The sequence below is a fragment of the Mauremys mutica genome, chromosome 2 (genome assembly GCF_020497125.1).
Source record: "Mauremys mutica isolate MM-2020 ecotype Southern chromosome 2, ASM2049712v1, whole genome shotgun sequence".
Taxonomy (NCBI): domain Eukaryota; kingdom Metazoa; phylum Chordata; order Testudines; family Geoemydidae; genus Mauremys; species Mauremys mutica.
The window spans coordinates 175,436,787-175,459,243 of record NC_059073.1 but is presented as its reverse complement, the minus strand read 5'-3'; the positions used below and the strand labels follow the sequence as shown (position 1 = coordinate 175,459,243).

Sequence of the window (22,457 nt, the reverse complement as noted above, 5' to 3'; positions counted from 1 at the left end):
CATGGTTTACTCCCTTTTTGCCCAGTTGGCAACACTTGGGGATCTCACTGAGGCAACCACCCACAGATAAAGCATCAGCTCCTTCTCTTCCCTTTCCCTTGCAAGGGAGGAAGATCTGGCTGGAACAAGGTTCTGTCTCTCAGACAGCCACTGGATATTCAGCTTTATGGGCTTAGTCTCTCAAAGTCTATTGCCCCTTCAGTGGGTTTACCTTCTCCCCCAATTCCTTGGGTGTATTGCTTTGCTGTCTGTCAGGGTGGCTTCAGGAGCAGTATGTCTCTTGGCTGTCTCCTCCTTGGCTGGCCTACCTCGGTTACCAGCAGTCTCTGGGTGGAGCAACCTTCTTCCTGTTCATCTCCCTTCCTATGGTAAGTTTCCTCTTTTAAGCTGCTGGTCCTTCAGGGTGAACAAGCCTTGCAAGTGTTCCTCATTGGAACCCAGAAGAGTTCATTAGTCTCTTCCATACCAGTGTGAGGGCATGTCCCTTCACATACCCCACCCCTTAAGATGGCCATTTGGGTTTGAGTTGTCTCCATTCCTGATCTCTGATGAAAAGAAATTGGCATGGTCCTTTCCTGCCCTGGGTTGTACTCGGTAACTACTTGTAGAGCAAGGTACCATATTATATGGGGGTTCATATCCCCCATGGTCTGGATCCAGTGTAAGGGTGTGTGATCAGTGATAAGAGCGAAGGGGCGACACAACAGGTAATACCTGAGGATGTCTATTTGGTAGTTAATGCCTCCTTTTTAATAATTATGAGTTTTCCCTAGGGAATACCTACCTACTTAGGTGTACAGCTGGCTGTTGTTCTCCTCTGAATTTTTGTGAGAGGACGATGCTGAGACTGACATCTGAGGCATCTATGTGTAGTATGAATTCCCAAGAAATCAGAGCAGAATGGCATGGGTGCCCGGCATAGTTGTGTTTTCAGTTTCTGAATGCTTCCTCCCGCTTTCCATCTTAGGGTTTGACTTTTATGAGATTTGTAAGGGGGGCCTTCACTGAAGTGAAGCTGTGGATAAACCTCCAGTAATATCCTGCCAGGTCAAGAAAAAGTCTCACTTGCCTTTTTATCTGGGGGACGGGGCATACTGGGAGGGCCTGCACCTTGTCGACCACTGGCTTAATAAAGCTATCTCCTACACAGTACCCCAAATAAGTTACTTCACCCACAGCCAACTTACATTTCTCCAGGTTGGCCTTAAGTCCTGCTGCCTGTAGGGCTTTTAACACTACCCTTAAATGCTGCAGGTGGTCCTCTGAGGTGGGACTGTAGATGATAATGTCATCAGTGTAGGCTGGTGTGTATCGATGATGGGGGTTGAAGAACTTATTCATAAGCCATTAGAAGGCAGTGGCAGCCTCATGGAGGCCAAAAGGCATGGTCTTAAATTGGAAGTGCCCAAAGTGGTGGAGAAAGCAGTTTTCTCTTGCGAGGAAGGGGATAAGGGGATCTGCCAATAACCTTTTTCAGATCAACAGTGCTTAAGTGCTTCATCAGTCCCAGCTGTTCTAGTAACTCGTCCACCCTTGTCATTGGGTAGATGTCAATTTTATGATGACATTGACTTTTCTGAAGTCAATGGAGAACCGAACTGTACCATATGGTTTGGGAATAAGAACTACGGGCTCCTCCATTCACTTCTGGATTCCATAATCACCCCCATCTCCAGTATCACTCGGACTGTATCCTACATCCTTTGTGGCAATGGTCTAGGGTTCTCTCAGACTACCTGGCTTAGGGTAGTCTCCAGATGATGATAGACCAACCACATTCTCCCTGGGCAGTTGGAAAACTGCAAAGTCCCCAATTAGTTGGAGGAGTTGTTTCCTTTGTGCAGAGAAGAATCCTTCCCCCCTCCCCCAATATGGTTGCTGGAGCTTTGCCGCTGGGGAACTGGAACCCCAATTCTGGTTCTGCTGGAAAAGGAGTTATCAGCAGGGCCTCCCACACCATCCAAAGTTTGAGAAGGTTCACATGTTTCCTTTCTCTTCCTGGGTAGCCTTATCTCATAGTCCCAGGCCCTACCTGCCTGACACCACTTTGAACAAATCCTGCCATCGGGTGAAGGCAGTAGAAGAAGAAGCCGGTCACCTGGCTGAACAGTCCATAGTCATGCCCCTTTACTATAATTTTGTTCCTGAGTGTGTTGGGCCTTCCTCAAATTCTCCCTAATGAACACTCCTATGTTTTTGAGTTGCTCCCTTAAACTGTAAGATATATTGGTTCATGCTTAAGAACCTGATATCTTGTTCTTCCCACCTTTCTCATAGCAAGTCCAGGATGCCCTGCGGTTGGTGACCATAGAGAAACTCAAATGAGGAGAACCTTGTTGAGGCTTGTGGGACCTCTCTTATAGCAAATAGGAGTAGTGGAAATAGCCAGTCCCACTGCTTAGGGTCATCACTGACAAAGTGCTTCAACATCCCCTTTAGGGTCTTATTAAACCTCTCTAATAGACCATCAGTCTGTGAGTGCTACACTGAGGTCTTTGGGGACTTGACCTTCAAAAGGGAGCATAATTCCCATATCAGTTGGGAAGCAAAGTTATTACCTTGGTCTGCTAATATTTAACAGGGAAACCCTACGCATGAGAAGAGCTTCAAGAGCTCTGGAACTATAGCTGTCACTTTCAGGGAGCAAAGAGGAACAGCCTAAGGATACCTGCTTGCATAGTCAATAATCACTAGCATGTACTGATGCCCCACTGCAGTCTTTTCTAGGGTTCCCACCATGTCCACTCCTATCCTTTCAAATAGAGTATCACAGCGCCAGGGCTGGCTCCAGGGTTTTTGCTACCCCAAGCGGCAAAAAAAAAAAAAAAGCTGCGATCAGGAGCAGCTCCACTGCGCCGCTTTCTTCTTCAGTGGCAATTCGGTGGCAGATCCTTCCCTCCAAGAGGGACCGAGGGACCCACCGCCGAATTGCCACCGAAGAGCCTGACGTGCCACCCCTTCCCCTTGGCTGCCCCAAGCACCTGATTGCTGAGCTGGTGCCTGGAGCCGGCCCTGCACAGGGCATGGCTTCTCTCCCCCTTATCCCTGCAGAAGCTGCATGGACTCCAGTGGTTGTGCCTTCACCATACCCTTTTATTTTAAGTTCCTTCCACCATTTCTACAACAAACCCTGTTCAGCAGTCTATTTACAATACCAACAGTGCTTTTTGGCCCACTCCCCAGGACCTGAGGTGAACAGAGATCTCCATCCCTTGAGGCCTCCATGTAACTGGGCTCAACTAGCCTGGTCCCCTCTCCCTCCTCCTTGGGACATCCTTCCTGCCTCTTTATCAACCTTGGGCTGATGGGCTAATTGGCTTCTTAGTCCATCCAACCAGCCAGCCTGATTGTCTGATTACTTCCATCAGCTTTCTCAAGGAGAACTAATTAACATCTGAGTGATCAGCGTGTTGGCTCACCTGTTCACACCCTGCACTTTTTCACAGGGGGTCTCAGTCAAGGGCAGAAGGACCAAGGGTGCTGGCTAGTTGACACTCTGAGAGGAGGAACAGTGTTCTCTCACTTCATGGTGTATGCCTGGCCAGTAGAATTGGGCTAATATCTGAGCCAATGTCTTCTCTCTCCCCAGGTGTCCCACACATGGGATATCATGCACCAGCTGCAACACAGCCCAGCAGTGCTGGCACGGTACCAGCAGCCAGGCCATCACCACTGCAGCTTGCTGATTCTTCTCAATTCGGTACAAGCACTCCTCCCTGAGTGCAAAGTGCAGGTACTATTTGCCTCCCTGAGACTCTGTTACTTCTCCATCTATGGAGGCCAGTTGCTCAGATACATGGCTTAACAAAGGGTCATTCTTCTCTCCTAGCACTAAATTCCCTCTCCATAGGAGGGCTTCCAGGTCCTGATAGTATGCCTCTTCTTCCTCTGTGTGGATCTGCAGAGGGTTGAATGGGATGTTCCTTCCCTGGAGTGGTTGGCTTACCAAGCTCTCGGGAGTTGGTGTCACCAATTGGCCCCTGTTCTCACTTGCGGCCTGAGCCTGGATATTAATGAATCGCAAGGTAAGCCAACTTTTCTGTATGGGTTGCCACTGTCAGTTGTAACCTCTGGCTCGGGTAGGTCTTGACATCACTATGGATACATTGAAGGTGGAATGTGGTCTTGGGAGTGGTGTCACTTCATACCATGTAGGACTGGACCACTATCTGGCTTCAGCCGGAGTCCAAGAGTCCTTGAACCAGGTTCACTTGGACCATCACAAGTACCATCAACTTGGGGGGAGGGAGGGTCATGCCCAAGTTTATGACATCCAGTCCTGGATGCGCTCACATTCCATCAGTGGGCCTCCCTCTTTATGTGCCCTGTCTCCCCACAAGAATAGCGTGTTAATGGGCTGGAGTTGCTGGCCTCTTTCTTAGGTTGGGGGAAGCTTGTCTGTGGGCTCTGGCCAGACCTTGGACTGTACCCCCGCTTCAGTTGTCTGGGGTGCCCGGTGGTCCCAGTGGTGGTGTTGCATTGATGCTCAGCCTCCTTGTCCCCAAAGGGCTGCCTTGGGCCTGAGGAATGGCTGACCCCCTCGGAGAGACTGCTATTGATTTGGCTCACCCTCTCACCCCTGTGTCCCTTGCCCTGCTGATGTCCAGGGTTATTCTGCCTTGAATGGCTCTTCAGCTTCTACAAAATCATCCATTAACCTGATTACTTCTCATAGCATCCCAGGGCAATGCCATAGTACCCACTCCCTGCCTTGGCCACTTGAGTTCCTTCAGTCATTGTGGTTGTTATGTGTCATTCCATATTCTTTATGAAAATATGCTTATGGTATGAATATGACATAACTGAGATGTACTTTATGCAAGATGGCTCATGTGAGATATCATTGGAAAGTTTTGATTTACTGAATGTGATTATCTAATCTGTATGCCTGTATCATTTCTGTATCTGAAGTTAGGATTATTGACTATGTATCTGTATTTCAACTATGCTACTTGGGGTGACACCCACTGCTAACACTTCAGGTACAAGAACGGAAAAGCCAGACAGGGCGGATGGCCCATCTGCGAGGACAATGGACTGTGAAAAGCTTGGCCTTCCTGCGGACGCTCCATACTACCACTGACTCATGAACGCTGTGATCCTACAGAGTCAGGTGGTCTTGTTACCTGATACTAAAACATTACCTGGGACTTCTTGTAACTTTCCACTGTAAGGGAAGGGTGTTTTTTTTCACATTTGGGAAACAAAGGATTCCCATCTTATGTAAATCCTATTTAAGGGTGGGGAGGAAGGCAAACAGGACTCCTCCTCTCCATGGCCTGTCTGCCCAAGAAGAAAGACTGCAAAAGGGAAGGCAAGGGGGAGTCCAGACTAAGACAGGGCTCCAGTCTGAAAAGGAATAGAACGGGAACTCTAAACCACAGAAACTTTGAAAACTGCCTGCAACAATATCTAGGGTGAGGAATACTATTTGTAACCAATTTCTTTAGTGAAACTAGCTTAGTTTGCATGTTTGATTTCATTTGCTTAGTAATCTGCTTTGTTCTGTTTGTTACCCCTTTTACCACTTAAAATCTGCCTTTTATAGTTGTGTTTATTATTGAACCCAGTTACTGGAATTTTTCTCCACATTGAGGGAGGGGGAGAATTTCATAATATATCTTTGGATCAGCACTCCAAGGGAGGTGGACATCTGAGCATGGGAGCAAGTCCCTGAAGTTGAGTCTTCCCAGAACTGATCTGCAGCTGGGTGTTGCCATGCCTGTGTTTGTGTTAGAGGAGGTTTTAAGAGCCTAGCTCAGCAAGACAGGTTAAAGGGGGCCCATGCTGGCAGAACAGGTAGACTCAGTGGTATCTCAGCACATCAGGTGGCTTCCCAAGGGGTCTAACCCATCACAGTGCTAACATTCGGGGTCATCCCCGAATGGGGTATCTCTTGGCCCTAAACCACTGGCTGTGGGTCTCTTCCAAAATATCCAAATAATTTAAGATAGCGGACTTTTCATTTGCTTGTAATCCCTTGCCTGCTCTGTGTCCAGTTTACAGTAGGTAGCCTGTGCCTGACCGATCAGGTATGGGATTAGGATAAGAGCCCATTGTTCTTGGAGTGACTGGACTGTCAGTGCAACCCTCTCAAATGTGACTAAAAAGGCTGTAGGGTCATCTTCTGGTCCCATTTGGTGAGCTTCACTGGTAAAGGCAGAGGGACCCCTTAAGTGGAAGCATGACCCCACTCCATTCCTCCCTGCAGGCATAGGGCCAGTACTATTTGCTGTAGCATTTCCTTTTGGAACTCCTGCTGCTGGATCATCATGATCAGGGTACTTCTATACAAAGTGAGGCAGCCCACAGCAGCAAGTCTCAGTGCCCAGCCTAAAGAACATGGGGCTTGCACTATTGCACTAAAAGTAGCTGACAGTTGTTGTGGCTGGGGCTGGAGCTCAGGCTCTGAAGCCAGGCTTGAAGACTTGCTGTGTAGACAGACCCATAGTGTCAGGTACTAGAACCCTATCTAGAAATGCAGACCTATTTTGACAACGTTAGCCAGTCATCTTAGGGAGATGAGGGAGATGAAATTCAAGGCAAGGACATAGAAAGCTGTCTTGGGAGATCCATAGGAACAGCTAAATTCAGGAGGAAGATTAGCACTTATGGATTTATATTTTGTTGCTAAGAATAAAGGGAAACCCTCTGAAAAAGGATAAGGTTTGGATGCTGACCCTGCATGTGCTGTGTTGAGAGCCAATTAAATATTGTTTGTTAATGGGATAAAAACAAGATGTCAAGAGAACACTGAGATTGTATAGTTATGCACTCAAAGAAATGACAAAGTTAGGGTTACACAAAAACATAAACTCTGCCCCTCATGCCTAGTTTACAATAAAGCCTTTAGTTATATGCTCTTTGGCTATTTGCTGTTTAAGGGCTCGATCCTGTACCAATTAAATCAAGGGGAGTTCTTCCACAAACTTAAATGGGCGTAGGACTGAGTCTTACCTCTTGGGCCTCCCTAGCCCCTTTTCTGTTGGCTTCAGCAAGCCTCATGCCTGCAAAGACTTGCATATATACTTAACTTTAAGCATGTGAATAGTCTTGTTGAGTTTGTTGGGACTACTTGTATGCTAAAAAGGATGTGTTAAAGTGTTTGCAAGACTGGACCCTAGGCCTGGGTTTCCATTTCCTGAAGCATATGTGTTTGGCATGAATAACAGCTTAATCCTTGCTATTTAACAATAGTGGATAAGTGTGTGTAGGCGTGGGCATGGGGATGGGTGGGGGAAAGAGTTCCTTGTAGTTCTTGTTTTTGGGTATTCATGTTTTCTATGACTATGCTATTGTTGGCTCTGCATTTATGTGATTGTCTTTTAATTTTGTAACAAAATGTAAAGGGAATTAAAAACAAGCAAAACAGTTTCTATTACATATTCATTGTAATACTCTGCAGGCTTTTAAATTATTTATCGACACTCAGTTACCATGTATCTAAGAAATCACTGTAATAAAATAAATCAGAATGATAAATAATTTCAATATCAAATTTATCCTTGAATAATTTGTTTTCTAGGAAACAGAAAATATAATTACTAACAAAGAACTCAGTCCAAAACCAACTGAAATCAATAGAAACATTTAGACTATATTCACTGAATGATTTGGACATAAAGTCCTTTTAAAATAAACCACTATTGGGTACAGGTATGTATACATCATCTAGATTTAGGTTCCCAGTGTAAGTATTTAATATTAAATTATATATTTGTATGGTTTAATAGGTAGCAACTTCTATAAGCCTACTTACTTATTTATGTGTTTAAATTAGGCACAACATGAACATTAAGTATGTAAAAGATTTCACTGATTGGGAACATGACTTGGCCTCAAAATGCCACTTGTTAGAACTATTAGGTCTTTTGGCAAATATAACTTTTAAATGAATCCTGCTTTATCAGTTTTCTTGAAGGAAAAAAATGTAAATAAACCAATTAAATGTTATGACAGATTCATTGCTGATACCTTTTCACTCTTCTTCCTGATTACCCGGTCTACATTACAGCAATTGCACATACCTTGAGCTTTTTGACATTGATACAGGGATCATTGGAGAAACTCTCAGTATCTGAAATTTCGATGTCTTCACCATACAGAACACTGGTCAGATCGTTCCTCACCTGTCACAGAATGAGAAAAAGGTAAAACGAATAAAGGAACCCACAGAGGAGGGAGCAAATGGACTCTCTTGGATCGCCATAAGAAGATTCAAACACATAAAGGGTGATATGTATACCAATTTTCTTTTTTCCCTCTAAAATGAGACTGTCGCAGTTCAGGGCAACTGCATCTGTATTTCCCTCCTCATAGTCCAGCAAGGGCACCCACTCTCAGGCCTCCAGCTTCCCTGCCATCACCTGTATTGGCAGACACCTGTGCCTCTTTCCCTCCTAAATGGGGCTTTTCCATACTGCACACGGTTTATAGTCTTTGAGGAGAAGCAGTCCTGTTTAGAAAGTTTGCTGGGGAATTCACAGTGTAGGCAGGGAAGTGTGCAGTATGGAAAAGCCCCATTTAGAATGAAAGCATTGCAGAGAAAACATATCGGAAACAATAAAAGAACCTATACGGATGCTAAAAAATTACCAGAGATCACCTCAACCCCAGCAAGGACTCTGGCAGGAGATCGGTCCTTGAAACCCCACCAAGAAGTTTTTCTGTGATCACAAATTCATAAGAGCTCTCATTCAGAACAAGCACCCCCATGAATTTGTGAGCCACTGCTTTATCCAGTTTGGGCCCTGGATCTTGTCCTCTTGTAACAGGTGATCAGCAGACAATGGGTTTCTCCTCAGAATGTAGCTACAAAGTTTGGGTCCAGAGGTGAGAAGTTGCCATACCCTCCTCTCAACTATTTCCTGGGAAACCTAGTCAACTAAAGGTTAATTCTTATCTGGATATTGTTTAAAAGAGTCTTTTGAAGCTCAGAAAACTTACCAGCATTTACATTAGCCTTGTCTCCTCCCTAGCGATGTTTCATACAACCCCACAATAATCCATAAAAATTTGCATTTTAATACAGTGAACCCCTAAGATGCTGAAACTTAATTCAATAAGGTTTAATTTAATTCAATGAGGTTTGTCCAGGATATTATAGGAAATTGCCATATCTGTCACAGTGACCACAGTGTTCCATATATATATATATATAAATATAAAACTGTAGATTCATAGCTTTATTCTGAGCAATAAAATGATCATGGCCAACTTCCTACTTTGCATAATGATAGCTGACTGATTATTAACAGCAGTGAAATTTGACAAGAATTCATAGGGCTACATTCTTTCCTGCAGCCAAAGATTCACTTGATGCCAGAGTGTGGTGGGTGGCAGTAACATCAGGGAACCAGTTATGGCTCCTTGACTCTAAGAGTTGGTCTACACGAGCCTCAACCCCAACATGAGTTAAAGCACCCTAATTCATGCTAGTGGAGGACTGGCCTAGCATACTGGAGTTCTGCAGGGCACGAAAGGGGCCAGGTGCCCTGCAGTATGCCTCCTATGCTAGGAAAGAAGATGACGTGGTTAGCACAGGAGCTGGGTCCACCAGCTTTAAACCTACCAGCTGAGAGTTCTCTGATCAGGAGAACTCTCAGCTGTCCAGTTATGGGGGGGAGGGATAGCTCAGTGGTTTGAGCATTGGCCTGCTAAACCCAGCATTGTGAGTTCAATCCTTGAGGGGGCCATTTGGGGATTTAGTTAGGGCTCGCTCCTGCATTGAGCAGGGGGTTGAACTAGATGATCTCCTCAGGTCTCTTCCAACCCTGATATTCTAGAGCAAAAGAAATTTCACTAACCTACAGAACCACCAGTAACTAATGTAGTCAAACTGAACTAGTATTAGCTGAGTTCTTGCATCTGGAAACAATCAAAAAGAGAGCCATAATACTGTCACAGTGGGTCATTTTGCTAGGTTTGTTCAAGCCTATCCTACCAGTACCCAGTCAAGCAAGACTGTGGCAGACAAGATCTTTGGTGACTTTGTTTAAGCATTAACATCTTTGGCAGTGTATTTAGTTATATATCTTTTCATATCAAGTGACATACTGGTCAAAGCATTTACCTGCACATTAGAGTTTTCCAGACAATATGTAACTCTGGAGTTCAAGTTAGCTAATTTTGCAACCCACCGGTCTGCTGTGGTATTGAATCTTGAAGAGGTAAAAACATTGGTTTACAGGTTATTACTATAAACCTTCAGAGGTAGTCACAAAATATGTTGGTTTCAGATTGTTTCATAGCTAGAAACCCCAGCTTCTGTGAGTGAAGGTGATAATTCTTCTTGGCTGTGATGTTCTTGACACATAACCAATGACTCATAGTTTATTTTTTTGATGTTGGTATAGGACTGCACCTACTCCCTTACTGAAAGCATCCACAGGGGTCAAAGGGTAAGGTAAAATCAGGGTATGCTGTTATTGATAGCTGTACCAGGCAGTCAATCAGTTGGTTTAAAACATTTAATGTTGCTCAGTCCATTTAACCAGCTAATTGGAGGGTATTTGTCCCAGACACCTTTCCTTTTCCTTTGTGTCTTCTTCTGCTGCTTATGTGTCCACTTTTCAGGTGCTTTTTGTCAGATCCCAATGGAACAGACAAAAAGTCATACACTGGGTTTGTTCTAGAAATGTCTTGAACATACCTCTGATAGTAGGTACAAAACCACAGATGCTTAGGAAGTTCCCCTATTGTAGGGTATGTACAACTACTTTATCCACTGAATCCATCTTATAACTTTCAGTGTACACCACCATTCCCATATAATGTACCTTACTCTTAAAGAGGTTAGATTTAGATGCCTTCAGCTTAATTCCATGTTTTTGTAACCATTGCACTCCTTACATTTTTCCTGTTTTTCAAATGTGCCTCTGCACACAAAGATATGTGCCTCACCCCTAATCTTAGCAAGGTACTCTTTCCTACACCTCTGGAAGTCAGCAGTTAGTTTTGTTAAGTCAACTGGAATGCTACCAATTCATACAGACCTTAAGGTCTTATGAAGGACTGTGAGGTAATAATTTTGTTTAACCATGTGATGGGGTGTTTGCCTCAGCGAAGGGGTTAAAATCAGCCGAGGGAGGCAGTGCATGGAGCAGCCAGGCAGAGAAAGACTGCAAAGAGCAGCCAATCAGGGCCCAATGGTCTCACATAAAAGGCAGCTGCAGGGCAGAGCAGGGTCAGTTGCTGTAGGAAGCCCAAGGAGAGAGGACTGTGTTCCTAGCTGGCTGCAGGAAGGTATCACCTTGGCTAGAGTGGTTGCTGGCAGGGACCAAGGAAGTAAGAGGGAGCTCCTGGCTGTCTGCTGTCTGGAGGCCCCAAAAGGTGGACGAAGAATGTGCTGAGGCCACAGGGAAGTGGTGCAGGGAATTGAAGCAGCTCTGGTGGAGACATTAAGGAGAAGCAGCAGGAGACTGCTATCAACAGGGTCCCTGGGCTGCGACCTGGAGTAGCGGGCAGGCCTGGGTTCCCCCCACTCGTCACTGGTGAAGTGGTTGGACTATAGAACTGGGAAATACTCCCCAGAAGGAGGAAAACACAGATGGTGACATGGCCAGAGGACAGAGTCATCAAGAGGACACGGTGGTTCCTGGACTGAGGTAAGTCTGCAAGAGGAGAAGGCAATGGGAGAGGCACCATCAGGAAAGTGTGCACGGGCTGAAAGACCAAATCCCGGAGACAGACAGCAGGAGGTGCTGCTCACTTTTGTGAGTGGACTCCATCACAAGCTGTGAAATATTATTGATATGTGGCCCTTTGATCTAAGAGAGAAACAGGATTTACCTCCAAGCCCCTTTAGAACATTTTGGATTCAAGGATGGGGTTGTGTGCAACATATGTTCTTCTGCTCAACTCTGTAATCTATGCAAAGTCTTAAACTATCTTCTCTTTTCTGTACACATACCAATGGTGGGGAATAGGATGAATTTGATTTATTTTTTTTAGTTTTTTCAGCTATTCCTTTATCTTGTTACATAGTGAATGTGGCACCCAGATAAAAGTCTTCTGAATGGTTTGCTGGCTGTATAACTTGATATGCATCTCTAGATCAGGGATCTGTTCTTTGTTTCCATCTCCTCTGGAAAAAACTTTGGATTTTTTCAGCATTTGTTGAGCAACATGCCTCTGTGCCTCCAATAACTGACTCAGATTAACCGCTAGTTCAAACAAATCTTGATCAACCCCTCTGCTTAGAGGCTGTTCTTTCTTTGTTGGCTTAGTCCATGAACTTTGGTACTAGCATCTCTTTCTTGTAACACTGATTCCACCTACAAAGGTCTTATCTGCTGAACATCCAATACAATTTCAGATCTGGTCTGCTGTAGGATTTCCTGCACCGCTCATCCCTTCAAAATAACATGTTTTGATGGATGACTGACAGGGATATTTATACAGTAAGATAGTCCTCTGGGTATTTTGACTAATGTCTCTTTGATATCCAAGTTCTTAAGCCCTGAGGAGCAGCATCTTGGCTCAAGCACTGCTGTTAAACTTTCAGTATCAAGACCTGCATAGGCCCAAGCTATTACATTAGTGGTTTTCCCTTTGGGGATAACTGCATCCCTTTTTCATACTTCAAATATGCACAAATTATCTGAATAGTTATCTCTGATGAAGTTCAAAAGAGCTTTCACTTTTGTCATTCCAACATGAGGAAATGTTCACTCTATGTTGTTATGGGGACTAGGTACTGGTTCCTTGCTGGATTAATTGTCAGTGGTGTTTGACTGTCTCTTCAGCAACACTGTAGCCTATTATCTAAACTTCTAATTCATGTGGACTGACCAATATAGGAAGAATTTGAAGACATTATCTCTTCAGTTAACTGAAACAGGACTTCAATTCATCTTCTATAATGAATTTGAGTCCTGTTAGCAACTTTAAGTTCAAGGCAAACTTCTATTTTCAATAACCAAAGCTTTTAATAAGCATTTTAAAATGTCTCAGAGAGATTATCCACCAATCATTGACTTGAGACCATCACACCTGCAGTAATATGTCCCATAAAGTTTGAGTTTTTATTTTAACAAAATACCACAGTGTATATTTCTTTCCAACTACGATAGCTATTCTGGCATGCTGCTTGGGTGGCAGATGGCAAATACATGTTGGTCCTATTGAATAAAACACAGTGCTCTCATTTTTGTGACATTCCTGCATGATATGGAGGTTCTGTATAATCTCAATCCAGATATGCAACAATTGCATGATTTGTTCCTGGAGGGGAATGCTGTCTTTGCAACCTGTGAAGTTCCACTGGTCATACCTGGTCCCCTCTGCCATTTCTCTGTTGGTTGGTTTTTGGCAGGCTCATCAGTTTTCCCCATGAGGATCAGTCCTGGGCCTCTTGCTCTGATTACTGCTTTCATGCCCTCTGCCTCACTGCACCCCTTTCTAATCCTACTTTCAGTTTGATGAGCCAAATGGCTAAAATTTAACCTGTCCTTTTTCTGGGCCTCCTTGCTGTAGTTGCTCTGTTTTCAGCCTGCAGCCCAGTTTCTCTGCAGATTACACTTTTTTTTTTATTTTATATTCTAGCCCTGCCTGCTTTACTCTCTCTCACACTCTCTCTCTCTCTCTCTCTTTCAGACTGAGACTTTTCCTGCCCTCACAGCCCTTCCTGGAGCTTTGGCTGCTCTGGCTCTCCCTGGAATGCCTGGTCTGGGAGTTGCTGCAGTTCCTGAGGGTGAGGAAGACAAGCCCTCATTTTTCACTGCACAGGAATCTCACTTCATTCTGCTGTTTCCTTGGCTTTAAAGCGGATTGTTTTTCTCTTGTTGCTCCTGTGAAGATGTCCTCTCTTTTTCTATTTCGAGGGAATCTGTGCAGGGCTGGCTCCAGCTTTTTCGCTGACCCAAGGGGCGAAGAAAAAAAAAGCCGCAATCAGTGGCACTTCGGTGGCTGCTCTACCGTGCCGCTTCATTCTTCGGTGGCAATTCGGCGGCGGGTCCTTCCCTCCGAGAGGGACTGAGGGACCCGCCGCCGAATTGCCGCCGAAGACCCGGACGTGCCACCCCCTTACATGGGCCGCCCCAAGCACCAGCTTGCTGCGCTGGTGCCTGAAGCCAGCTCTGAATCTGTGTCTCCTTACTGAAACTGCTCTTCTTTTGGCTTGCAGGCCAGTTCTCTACAAAGCTACCCACTTAATTATGGGGCAGTGATAGATGGACCATAGTTAAGATTGCAATATGGTGTCTGTTTTAAAGCTGAATTTTGCATCTTCTCAAAAGCCCACCAGTAGTCAGATCAACTTGAGAATTGGTATGCTAGTTCAGAGACTGGGGTGCACATTTGAGTTCATTTGGTCAAGAGGTTTATGAGATACAGTCCCACTCCTTCAAATGATCTGTTTTTAAGTTCTCCATATTCTTATGCTTGTGCAGAAATAATGACTATCTGAATGTTTCCGCTGCAATGTAGTGCCCAGCAACAAAAACAGGCTCCAAAACCTCACTGGTATAAAATGTTCAACTGTATTTGTTGTTCTTGTATTTACCAGTACAGCTGAGAGGCTCCCCACAGGAGGGAGGGGCAGATGTGGGGTAAATATCCTTTGCAGCAGATGGTGCAGTGAATAGGAACATGAGTTCAAATCTCTTCTTCCACTGACTTCTGTTAGTATTTCTGTATTCCTCACAACCCTCATTATTAAGTCTCCATATTTTTATCCTAGTGGGAGACAATTGTCATTCCCCCAATTTGCAGCTAGAATAATTGAAAAGTTGCACAAGGCAGAGCTAATATGAAAACCCACAGCACAGAAATTTTTGTTCTGTTTGTCCAGTGCCTAGCACAATGGGGCTCTGGTGCATGACTCAGGCTCCTAGGTGTTACAATAATGTAAAAAACCTGCCTTTTGAAATCTTTACCAAATCTGTGTGCTTGGCTAACCTCCACAGGAAAGCTGCCACTACAGCCATACATTTTGTGAACACCCAAGGAAGTGAAGATAGGCTGAATGGGAGTACCATGAATTGGTAGTGTGAGTCATTCACTACAAATTTGAGGAAACTTCTGTGTCCTTGGTATATTGATACATGAAAAATAACTCTTAAATTGAGAGCGGTGTACCCATCTCTGGGATCCAGAGAAGGGACAATGGATGCCAGGGTGACCAGGTGGAACTTTATCTTTTTAAGATAATTCTTGAGTTAATGCAGGTCTAAAATAGGTCTGAGACCTCCCTGGCCTGTTGAGATTAGAAAATAACAGGAGTAGAACCCCTTCCCTCTTAAATTCTGCAAAACCTCTTCCATGGCTTTCACTCGAAGGAGAGATTGAACATCCTGGACCAGAAGTTCTTCGTGAGAGGGGTCCCTGAAGAGGGATGGAGAGGAACAGTGGAAAGGAGGGGTAGAAATAAACTGAAGGGTGTATCCCACTTTAACAGTGCTCAGCACTCCACGGTACAAGCTCTGAGGAAGTGGGAAAGGCCGGTTCACAAATAAAAGAGAAACAGAGTCTTGGATCACAGGACCTGGTATGGCGTTCTTGAGTGTCCCATCAAAATGCCTGCTTAGAACCCCTATGATGTCTGGGTGGGGCAGGCGTTGAAGTCAAGGTAGAAGGGGGTGGTGGCCTGCCCCTGAAACCCCTTTTTCTCTTCCTCTGCAGGTCCTGACAGGCAGTCAGGGCAGATTATTAAAGTAGTACTTCCTAGAGGGAGCTGGGATGTACAACCCAAGGGGCTTGAGGGTCGCTCTCAAGTCCTTTAGTCCGTGAAGCTTTGTGTCTGTCTGCTCTGAAAAGAGCAAAGCTCCTTCAAAAGGCAAGTCTTGAATAGTCTGTTGGACCTCCTAAGGGAACCCAGAGGACTGTAGCCATGAATTCCTGTGCATGGCCACTGCTGAAACCCTGGACCTGGCAGCCAAGCCCGCCACATCCAGAGCAGCTTGTAAAGCAGCCCTCACCACCGATTTTCCCTCGTCCACCAGTGAGAAGAACTCTTGCCTGACCTCTTGTGGGAGCAAGCCTTTGAGCTTTTGCATGGAGTCCCACATGTTAAAATCATACCTGCCTGGCAGCACCTGTTGGTTTGCAATTCTGAGTTGTAGCCCCCGGTAGAGTAAATTTTCCTACTGAAATTTCTTTGAATTCTTTGATTTTGGGGTTGCACCCTCTCTTTCTCTCTCATTGGTGGAAGATACCACTAGGGATCCCAGGGGAGGATGTGTGTAAAGGAACTCATAACCTTGGGTGAGAACATAGTATTTCCATTCAGCCCATACTGAAGTGGGAGGAAGGGATACAATGGTCTGCCACAGAGTTTTAACTGGGTCTATAATGGCCTCACTGAGAGACAGGGTTACTTTTGAAGGGCCCACAGTCGCTAAAATGTCAACCAAGCTATGGGAGGACTCTTTCACTACCTCCATCAGTACACCCACATTTAAGGCCACCCTCTTTAACAACTCTTGGTGTGCCTTGTAGACATCCAGAGGAGGCGACATTGAATGCTGAAATGACTCCGATATGGTAGGAGGAGCACTCCTTACCGACATCGAGGCACTCGGTATGAGTCTGATGGCCTGGCTCAGATGGAGGCGTCAGTGCTGCCAGCATGAGCAGGAACATCAGCCTGGCCCATGATCTTTCTTCATGTCAGGCTTAAAGTTCTTGGAGATCTGGCAACGGTCCCCAGTATGAGCTTTCCCAAGGCACTTCAAGCACCCTGAGTGTGGGTTCCTCAGGGGCATAGTCTTGTTGCAGGAGGCACAGGACTTGAAGCCTGGTGACTGAGGCATCCCTACGCACCGGGGATGGGAGAAAAACCCCTGATAAGCACGATAACTAGCTTACTAAACTTGACTAAAAATAGCTATGTACAATAAACAGAGAAAAGTCCACTGAGAACTTGTGAATGCAAGGAGGGCAGTTCCAGCAGCCATCCCGGGCAGTAAGAAGGAACTGAGGGGTGCGAGCTCAGCAGGGTGCTTTGTACTGGTGCTAACAGCGCGTGATAGCAGAGGGCACTTGAGCTGTCCCAACGGGTACCACTGAGGGAAAAAATTCTGGTCACTGTGTGCAGGACGTGCTCACACCTACAGTGGCATATGCATGTCAAATCACTCAAAGACACAGCCTGGAACCCCAACGTTCAGCTGCTTTCTAGAAATGGATTTCAAAGTACATTAGTTCTGGAAGGATAGAGCTTTGGTAGGGCTCTGATGCCCTGATGGTCAAACCCTGCTGCTGACACATGGGATGGGGGAAGAGCGTTTTGGTTCCATGTGATGAAAAGGTAACTATATATTTGTTTAAAACCAAAGTTTGCATCCTCTGTAAGTACTACTACTACTACTACTACAAAAAAGCCAGATCAACCCAAACATTGGTAGACTGGAAAAAAGTTCCACATACTGGCAGAGCCAAAATAAAGCAAAAAATCTTTTCCCACACACATAGCAGAACCAAGTCTTATTAACCGCCTTTCAGAACAATTAGATTAAATTGGTGCATTAAGGTATGCTGTCTGTATGGGGCTATTCCTGCATGTTCAACTCTAAAGCAGTGGGTGACATAAAAATTAATTTGCCTAGCAATTGCACATTATGAAGTTTCTGTGTCATGAATGAGGAAGGGAGCTGAAAGAAGGAAAGTATGGTCCTGGGGTTAAGATAATAGACAGAGACCCAAGAGAACTTGGTTTTTATCCCTGGCTCTGCCAGACATCCTTTGTCATTTCTCACAAGTAATTTAAACTGGAATTTTTGAAGGTGGCCTTAATCTCTGTGCCTTGATTCCCCCGCTCTAAAATGGGGGTAATACTGCTTCCCCACTTCACAGAGGTGTTGTGAATTTAAATTCAGAAATATGTGGGAAGCAAAAACCAAAACCTGGAGCCGTGAATGGAGAAATGGGGCCAGAATGTTGAGATGGGGCCAGAATGTTCAGCAATGGGAGAGGTGGCCTAGAGGGGGGTTCAGGTAATAGTGGGAGCACAGGAACAGGGCCTTTGGGTAGGGATAAGTACAGGGCCACTGCATCTCTGCTCTGTAGGGTTGGGCAAGCAGGGGCCAGAGTGACCAAGGGGCTGTGGAAAAAGCAAGCTGGGGTAAGGGCCCAGTCTGCCCCTCTCCAGTCTAATGATCTCTAGGTGGAAGGGTGTCCTTGTGGTTATGGTACTGGACAGAAACACAGCAGATCAAGCTCCAGTTGTCAGTCTGCCAGAGACTTCCTCTCTGATCTCTGGGCCTCAGGTCCTTATTTGTAAAGTGTGGATATCGTATTTCCCTATCTCACTGGGGTATTGTGAGGACATATCCATTTTTTTTGTTAAGGTGCACAGATTCTACTGAAGTACTCATGTGTGTAGCCACTCACCCATGTGAGTAAGGGAGTCACCATCTGCCCCAGGTACAGTGATATGTCTCCTTTATCAGCCTGATTTTTTTCACTTTCTTCAGGAAAAAGAATCTCTCTTCTTTTCCAATGAAAACACAAATATAAGGAGTGTAAATACTGCATTCACCTGCCACTGTATCTTGACTAATAGTTCAGCATCCCTGTAACAAGTAGAAGTGTACAGTTTGCTCAACACACAATCCTAAATTTCCTAGCTCTAAATTAAAACCACAACTTCTAGATTAATAGTACCACTTAGCTTTTAACAAATATTTCCAATTGTGTGTGTGCGTGTGTACTAAAGCTCTGTGTAAATACTGGAGGATAAATCCTTTGTTGTTCAGGGGAAATTCTAATCCCACCAGATGTTGATCATAAGAGACTCTTAATGAATGAGAACCGGTCAGAGCAGATGGTTTATACAATCAAATATTTTACTGAGATTTCCCGCTGCAGAGATTTATATTGTATTTTTTTAAAACTTTTGTTCTATTAGATTTCCAGGATAAACATAAAGACAAGGAAATAAACAAAAAAAGTTATCAAATTTGAATTAAAAGAAATAAATTGTAAAAGAACTTCTCTGGTACATGAGAAAATATGCATCATGAGGCATTGTGAGGGAGGGATTACAGCTTCTGGGATTATTAAAGGTAGAGGAATCTCAGCACACAGGTTGCTTTAAAGCTAAAACGGTAGCAATCAAACATAATGATCCGTATTTCCATTCCAGTAAACCGGATACATTACTCACTCATATTTATAGGCTCAGGTGAATTAAATGCAACCGATTTTTTTAAAACTACTGGAACAAAGATTCTGTTTAGTACTGCACGTATTAGCCATTTTCTTCACTTGTAAGCTCCAAAACAGTCTTCAGTTACACCTATGCAAATACATTAAATTACATGGGGAAAGAACCTGGCTCGGAACAAAAAAACAGAACATGGGAATAAAAAGAGGCATGAAGACAACAAAGAGTACAATTAAAAAGTTATCTATAAGAAATATAGGATACTAGAAAAACAGACTGATGGGAAAGATGTGAGTAGAGAGGGGGTTTTTTGAGAAAAACTAGAGGGAAACAGTAAATTTCATTGTTTTATTAATTGTTTAACAGAACTCTGATTAAAACCCAAGATTTATGTATATGGTGCTTTTTTTAGGTTGAGATGAGGGGAGCTTGGGCTAGTCAACCCTGCAAAATGATCTGTGTTGGCAGACACATGCACTATCTTCAATAGGGCTCTAAACATGCAGATTGTCTTGCAGCTTTGAGGTCTTAGTATAAAACAAATGCTGACTCTGGGTTGTTGGGGTTTTTTTCCTTTTTTTTGGAAGCGTAAGCAGTGCCACTCACAGCTGTAACATCCCCTGGCATTTCTAATGCCCCCTGTTGACTTTTTTGGCCCTGTGATGATCCATTTCTGCCTATGTCTCCTGTGGCTTAGCTCTCTGGCCAGGCCATCTTTAAATTCAGCCCCCTTCCACAGTAACTAAAGTCCAGCTAAACAATCAAACAAAACACCCAAACCAATGTGGTTCTGTCCCACTTGGGCTAATCTTTAGCATACCTCCTGGCCTCAGCTCTCACACCTTCTGGGCTACCTTTAAGTCCTTCCAGTTCTATTGTAGGGAGCTGATTCTCAGGCTTCCTTCCCTAGAATCTCTGTCTATGATTCACTTACTCCTAACCTTACTCTTCACCCCTACTCCCACAGGCCTGCCAAGTTCTTCTTTGCTCTTTTAAACTGAGCACTGCCTCCCAGGGCCTTCTCCCTGCAGACTTTCTTCCTGACTGATTCCCACTGCCTCTCCTCCCAGCTTCTCCCAGGGGCCTCCCCATTTCATACAGGCCATATCTCAGGGCCTCCCACAGGCTCCTATATTTCTCCCTGTAGGTTCTCTCCATCAGGAGACACTTGCCCCAGGCTTAGTTCTCTCTCCCTATGTAGTCCCTTCTGACCCTTTCACAGCTGGGATCACTAGTTGTAATTAGGTCACCAGATCAGAATCAGCTGGGGATAACTGCTAAATCACAGGCGAGACTCAGCCTGATTCCACTTGAAGGGCCGGCCAGCCTGTGATAAGAAGATTTTAATATATGTGTGGGTTTTGGAGGAGTTAGGGAGTATCTTATAGGAAATACATATGTGTGTTTGAAGAGGAGCAAACTGAAATCTTGTCAGTTTCAAACAAGAGTTAAAAATAATTCCAGGGATTGTGCTTGTCACCCTTGGCAATTGTTGTGGTTTTATAATCACTGTTTTTAACATGCTTTTTCTTCCCTCCTTGCTGTGTGGAAGAACCACAAAAACAGCTGGGTGAATAAAATTACGCAAAAGGCCCTGATCCTTCAAAGACTTACACATGCTTAACTTTATGCACGAGTTGTTCCACCGAATACATGTAAGTCTTTAAGTATCCTGACAGCATTTTATCTCTGCTCCTACAAAGTAAACATACTGAAAAATTGGATATTTTTTTTCTCTAATCTGTTTTGATGAAAATAATCCAAGGTGTTACTTATAAGAGAATCAGGAGGTACTGTACATAGCTAGAAGCAGAGGATGATCATTCTGTGATCACCAGAAAAAAAAGAACCAAGAAAAATTCTTCTGATCTACTGGTATCCAATTGCTATCAAGTACCTAGCATGGCAGCTGCGGAGAATGTCAGGGTTGAATGAAAATGCAACTGGAGGAAAGGAATACACTGAGGATGGATGTTCAACCTAATCCACAAGGATGTCAAATATGCCCAACAGAAGGTCTCTTACTGTCCAAAGAAAACAGACTATCCTCACTGGAGAGTGGATGCTAAGAAGAGTTGACAGACTATTCTGTAAGGAAAAAAAGAAAGCAGGATGGTGTGCTTGTCTTCCTGGTGTGGAGATATGTCACTGCAAGACTGGATGGGATCCTGAAGAGGGCAGGCAAGGATTCACTCCGTATGATACATATCGGCAGGAATGTCAGTGCTTCAGCTGATACCTCACAGATCATTGAAAATTTCAAGAACTTTAAAGAAAAGCTACAAAGGAGGAAAATACAAGTAGTGATCTCTAGTATTCTTCTTGCCTCCTGAGCAAGAGAAGACAGAAGATACTAGAGATGAACTATTGGCTAGGTAAGTGGAAGGTTTTGGTTTCATGGAATATTGGGCCATCTTTTAAGGGGAGAGGAGACTGTATGGTCTGGACAACCTCCATCTCATCAGAAGGGGAACCAATATTCTGGATGATAGACTTGTGAGATTAGTCAAGAGAGCATTAAACTAGCAACAAAAGGGGAAGGGAAGGTGAGTAAACACAATCACAATAAACAGACATATAACTCAGACATCTGTTATCATAAATTTAAAAGAACAAGGTGTCAATGTTTGCATATGTAGAAAGAAGAAAGTGCAATGTGCTAGCTAAGAAAGCAAATGTGATCCTTGGATGTATCAACTGGCGAATATCAAACAGAAGTAGGGAGGCATTATTATCTCCTGTATACATTGAGACAATTGCATCACTGAGACCATTAGTGGACTACTGTGTCTGGTTCTGGTGTCCATACTTCAAAAAGGATGTTGACAAATTGGAAAAGGTTCAGAAAAAGAGCTACAAGAATATTCCAAGTCTGGAAAAGCTGCCTTACAGGGAGATACTGAGGAAGATCAATCTATTTAGTTTATCCAAGAGAAGGATAAGAGGTGACTTGATCATGGTCTGTAAGTTCCTACAAAGGTTCAAAAGTCATTGAAAGTCATTAGGACTTGTGTTCCTAAGTCACTTCCATGTTTTTGAAAATCTTACCCATTATCTCCTCTTTGCCTACTTCTTTTATGCCAGATATCATTACTATCCACTTTGAAAATTAACCCCAAAAAGAAATAAGTGATACAAATAAGGGAAGGATTTCTGGGTTTGTAAATACGAGAACATGATTGAGAAGAAGATTGTTGTTCTCTGGTGAATTCTGGGTGATATCTCAAAATGGAGTACCTGTTGCAGGGCTGGGTCCAGTGTTTTTGCCACCCCAAGCGGCAAAAAAAAAAAAAGCCATGATCGGTAGCATTTTGGCAGCAGCTCTACCGCCACCGCTTCATTCTTTGGTGGC

General features: G+C 44.2%; 1 protein-coding gene across 1 annotated transcript in view; it reads right to left on the bottom strand.

The window, feature by feature from the left end:
* GABBR2 (gamma-aminobutyric acid type B receptor subunit 2) overlaps positions 1–22,457 on the bottom strand; it is a 940,989-nt gene that overhangs the window by 525,691 nt on the left and 392,841 nt on the right. The window contains exon 4 of the mRNA XM_045004115.1: positions 8,028–8,129. Coding sequence (XP_044860050.1) covers positions 8,028–8,129 — 102 coding nt within the window. The remainder of the gene's footprint in view (positions 1–8,027; positions 8,130–22,457) is intronic.